The 4,839-nt window shown below is 41.0% G+C and overlaps 2 protein-coding genes across 4 annotated transcripts in view; both read right to left on the bottom strand.

Moving 5' to 3' along the window:
• LOC107660726 (TAF6-like RNA polymerase II p300/CBP-associated factor-associated factor 65 kDa subunit 6L) overlaps nucleotides 1–3,013 on the bottom strand; it is a 7,838-nt gene extending 4,825 nt beyond the window's left edge. The window contains exons 1-8 of one of the 3 annotated variants that reach the window (XM_016450125.1): nucleotides 2,877–3,013; nucleotides 2,566–2,731; nucleotides 1,924–2,010; nucleotides 1,662–1,812; nucleotides 1,525–1,575; nucleotides 1,307–1,401; nucleotides 647–721; nucleotides 312–532 (exon numbers count right to left, since the gene is read on the bottom strand). In XM_016450125.1, coding sequence (XP_016305611.1) covers nucleotides 312–532; nucleotides 647–721; nucleotides 1,307–1,401; nucleotides 1,525–1,575; nucleotides 1,662–1,812; nucleotides 1,924–2,010; nucleotides 2,566–2,712 — 827 coding nt within the window. In that variant the 5' untranslated portion in view covers nucleotides 2,713–2,731; nucleotides 2,877–3,013. Of the gene's footprint in view, nucleotides 1–311; nucleotides 533–646; nucleotides 722–1,306; nucleotides 1,402–1,524; nucleotides 1,576–1,661; nucleotides 1,813–1,923; nucleotides 2,011–2,565 lie in introns of all 3 variants that reach the window. The other 2 variants (XM_016450126.1, XM_016450124.1) reach the window with 2 other exon arrangements.
• A 488-nt stretch (nucleotides 3,014–3,501) lies between these two features.
• The window catches only part of LOC107660725 (zinc finger protein 36, C3H1 type-like 2), a 2,443-nt gene continuing 1,105 nt past the window's right edge, over nucleotides 3,502–4,839 (bottom strand). The window contains exon 2 of the mRNA XM_016450123.1: nucleotides 3,502–4,809. Within this exon, the coding sequence (XP_016305609.1) occupies nucleotides 3,907–4,809 (903 nt within the window). The 3' untranslated portion in view covers nucleotides 3,502–3,906. The remainder of the gene's footprint in view (nucleotides 4,810–4,839) is intronic.

The following is a 4,839-nucleotide window of genomic DNA, read 5'->3' as shown; positions in this document are numbered from 1 at the left end:
TCGTCAACAACAACAACAACAACAACAACAACAACAACAACAACAACAACAACAACAACAACAACAACAACAACAACAACAACAACAACAACAACAACAACAACAACAACAACAACAACAACAACAACAACAACAACAACAAATGTGTCCTACAAGTCGTCAACAACAACAACAACAACAACAACAAAACAATCAGTCAGACTAGTGTTTGAACTGGATCAATTGATTAAAGTTTCAGCTTACCAGAACACTTACTATAAAAGTTCATAATTTAACAAGTATTACTTTACTGTAGGATGCTAAAGAAATACCAGAAGATGTGGCTGAGCAGAAGGGCTGCATAGTCTCTCAGGGTCCAGTGGTCATTGAGGGGGTTGATGGAAGCAGCCAGAGGCTCCAGGATGCAGTACATGACACTGGACACCAGACTGCGCACGTATGAGCCCAGGTACAAGTACGGGTTCTGCACCAAACTCTTCACCATGTGTAGGAGTCTGTTTAACTGGTCCAGATCATGACTTACTGACTTTACCTAAGAAAGACAATCATACATTATGAATCAAGGTGCACATTTTTACAGTAATTACAAAAAAGGTCATTATTATATAAGGAAATACTTGATTTTGTATGCCATGGACAAACTTACCCCACTGATGACGTAAACAAAGTAAGGCAGGAGGGCAGCGATCTTTGAATTGGACTGGAGGTCTAGCAAAGCCACCTGATGGAAAAAGAAAAACATTATTATACTAGCAAGAGAAAACACTAGACACATTAATAAAACAAATACACTACAGTTAAAAAGTTTTGGGATGGTATGATTTTTTAAAAAGGCTTATTATAATGTTTTAAATGCCATCTCTTATGCTCATCGGGGCTGCTTTTTTCAAATTAAAAATACAGTAAAAACAGTAATATTGTGAAATATTATTACATTTTATAATTTACAAAGTAATTTTTATTTTAATATATTTATCTCTGTGATGGCAAAGCTGATTTTCAACAGCCGTTACTCCAGTCTTCAGTGTCCCAAGATCTTTCAGAAATAATTCTGACAAAAATATGCTGATTTGCTGCTCAAGAAACATTTCTTATTAATATCAATGTTGAAAACAGTTGAGCTCCTTAATATTTTTGTGGAAACCGTGCTACATTTTTTCAAGATGCTCTGATGAATAGAAGGTTCAAAAGTGTAGACAATGTATGCTGGGATGTTTATGTTTCTTTTTGTTGCAATTATTATTATTCGTTTTTTCCTGTTAATAGAAATGCCTATAAATAAAGTATTCAAAAAAAATGTAAGTACCTTCATGAGATGTGGGTCCTCTCCTAAAATGGCTCGTGTTATTTGTTGGTAATACTTCAGCAGATCCTCTGATAGAGACTGAACAGCAGTGGGCACTAATAAGACAACACAAATAAACCAACACAGAATAGAGCTGGGTGAACTACTGAAAACTTACAGTATGTTATTTTGTTTATTTTATCAGATAAGTCAATTAAATTAAGATATTTGAGGTTTACCTGTGCCTTGAGGTTCCAGATTGCCTTTTCCATCAAGATATGACACATGCACTGCCAATGACACAAAGCAGATATGTCTTTGTTAAAAATGCATGATAGTAAACTTGAAAACATTACACTAATGATACCCGCCATACCTCGAACCATCGTCTCTGCACAGCCTTTGGGGATGTTAGTAGCAAGTGCCAACTCCACCAGATTTATCTCCCGATCCTCTACAAAGAAAAGCTCTCCTTCCTTTAATGGACGGAACGGTAGGGCATCTTGTGCACCATAGCCGCAAATAGTCTAGAATACATGCAGCAGGTGTAATGCTGTTCTCCAGATGTTGAAGTGTAACAAACAACACAATGCAAATTAACATTAAAAACTCTTTCAAACAGAATGACGAATATATACCTCAGTATTGCTCCACCGTAGCGCTCTGTTCAAGTCTTCCACGCTCAGCTTCCTTCTCTTTGCATGTCTCATGAACTGTGAGCTGTTCTGTAGTGGAACAAAGAGATGAACAGCCTTTATGGCAAAATGTTTGACACTTTACAAAGTCTTTTATTACAAATGCTTTAGGAGAATATAAACACGTGCAGGCAAAATAACATCTACAAAACTTAAGCAGGAAACATTTTAAGGCAGTAGCACAAATCAGCACAGCTTTAAAGCAATACATAGGTGCGTGTGAGCATGCATCTCTTATGCAGTAGTATCCATCAGCACAACAAAGAACAAGACATCTACATGTACAAGAGCATGAAATGCATTTCAGATAACAGTTATAATCTGAAATCTGGAATAACAGCACACATTACTATTGCTTTAAAGAAATAAGACAGGTGCATGTATGAGAGCATGCAATGCATGTACAATTATCAGTAAAAGCCTCTGAATGACAGTCGTGAATATTTAAGTGACTTGAATGGCCTTGCTGAGACAGTAGAACCCATCAGAACAGCTTGCAGGGGACATTAAAACACAGCCACATACAGTAGCACGCAATGCATGTAATTATAATACATCTGATGAAATCATGAAGTCGTATGTGACCTGTGTTGCCTCTCTGAGGCGGTAGCACACATCCTCCGCCAGCAGAGCTGCCACCTCCTCGCTGAGCTCTACTCCGCTGCTCTCGGCCATTAGTTTGATGGATTCCCGGGGCACCTCCGCGAAGCGCCGTTCCTCCCTCTCGGTCATCTTTACGATAGTGAGATCACTAAATAAAGACGCTGTAATTAACATTAAAGATTTACAGCTAAAGCGACAAGGTTGCGCGGCATTAGCCGCTTTTCAACTGTCCTCGCTAGGTTGACTTAGCACGCTCGTAATCAGAAATGGGGCTAAAAAAACATGCACCGTACCTTCCGATTAACGACGTATCAGTTCATGTATACAAGTTACATTTATTTTATCATACTTTACCAGCATTATATGCCTACATTAGCACAAGCAGCTAAGCTCTCCAGACTGTTTATACAACACACTGGTGGTGAACTCAGGGGAGGCGCCTGATTGGCTTGAACTCCGCGCATGCGCGTGTATTCTGGGCTCAGAGATTGACTCGTTTTAGAATCGGTTCACCAAGTGATCTATGGTTTCCGTTATCAGTAATGAAAGACAAAGAAAAATGAAAAACTAAGTTATTTTACTCCAACTTGTTTTTCCTTCAGTGTTACGCTATAAATCCAAATGTGCTTTGGCAGGTAGTGGAGAAAAACCCTAAATCCTCTGGTACTATTTTAGATTATATTTTTGTATTAATATTGATAGTTGTTTGTAGTGTAGAAGGGTCTTAATACTCAAAAGCAGCCGTAGACGTACATCAAAAGTGAGATTCCCTGAACCCCACACCAAAAAATAAAAATAAAAATAAATAATCAATCTGACATGGCCTCGATCAATAACAGAATGTGGTTTGCCTTACGAGGAACGATCATGTCAAGTTAGTCATTCAAAAAAAAAAAAAAAAAAAAAACCCACACGAAATCCTTTTAGGAGGTTTTATTGAGAGCAAAAGGATGCTGATGTTTCTCAAATAATTTAAAGTCATTGTTTAAAAGTCCATAAGTTAGAAACATGCATAGTCAAATCCTTCATATACACACACACCAGTAAAATGGTCTCAATTTACACTTAAGAGGCTTCATTCAGTCAGTCAAAAATAAGTGGCCTCAGAAGTACAAGACGGACTTGAAGAAAATAAAAAACATTTGAGAATCAGTCTCAAAAGGCAGTTAAAATAAGTTGCAAAGAGACACTGTACACAACTACTAAATAAAAACAACGTTAAAAATAAATTCGGCACAGTACTGTCACAGTTAAAGCTTACAGCAGTTAGCTTCTGGGATCATCTTGCCATAGACTTCACGACAGCGGCTTGTCCAGAGCATCTTAAGGACCAGCATTGGCAGCGTTCTCCAGCTGCTGGAGCCGAAGGGCCAGGGGGAGCAGAAGATCATTCAGATGTTGGCTGCTGAAGGTGAAAGCATTGTTGGCTACTGCTTCTACCGATGGTGGTGTGACTGGACCAGAACCGTCAGGGTACACCGGCGAAGCAAACGCAGACGGAGGGGACAAGGACGGTGGAGATGGTGAAGAGCACGTGCCTGAGGCAGGTGAAAGAGATCCCCCATTGGTCATCTGAGGAGGCCAGGATGTGTGGGTTGAGTTGACACCTTTGATTGAGTTGGGAAGCCCATGTTGGAATCGACAACAGGTGCCATAGAGACAGAAACCAAAAGCGCTGAAGGTGCGACAGAGGGCACCAAGAGGCTTCCACTCTTGGGAAGGTAACGAAGGTTGGCAGGTTCGCTCTTCCTCTCTACCATCTGATTCTGAACCACCCTCAACATGCAAGAAGTGGCATCTGGTACCGAAGGGGCAAACCCCAAACGCACGAAACGTACGGCAAGGCACGTTCCTGCGCCGTTGACGGTCAGGCCTCTTCTCTTTAAGGCTGTGCACGAAGAGACACCGTGTGCCATAGACACAGTAGCCAGCAGTGTGGTAGGTACGGCACAGCTCAGTTTTGTACTTGGGATGACGGGAGGGTACGTGGAGATCTTGGAGGCCGTGGGCGAACTGGCAGCGTTCGGCATACTTGCAGGTACCAGTCTCAGCATAGCGGCTGCACAGTTCTGTTTTGTAGCGGGTGGAGCAGAGCCAGGGCGTCATCGGGGGCAATGGGGACTCAACCAAGGGAAGCAAGGCCTCAGCAAGAGACAAGTTCGCACCGCCTAAACCATCCTCATTCTGGCCTTCAGTGGGGAACAGAAACAGGTCATCTTGACTAGTCTGGGGAAAAAAAAAAAAAAAAAAAAAAAC

Source organism: Sinocyclocheilus anshuiensis, unplaced genomic scaffold (genome assembly GCF_001515605.1).
Source record: "Sinocyclocheilus anshuiensis isolate Anshui unplaced genomic scaffold, SAMN03320099.WGS_v1.1 scaffold1823, whole genome shotgun sequence".
Classification (NCBI taxonomy): Eukaryota; Metazoa; Chordata; class Actinopteri; order Cypriniformes; family Cyprinidae; genus Sinocyclocheilus; species Sinocyclocheilus anshuiensis.
The sequence above is the reverse complement of the archived record's forward strand: the minus strand, read 5'-3'. Positions and strand labels throughout refer to the sequence as shown.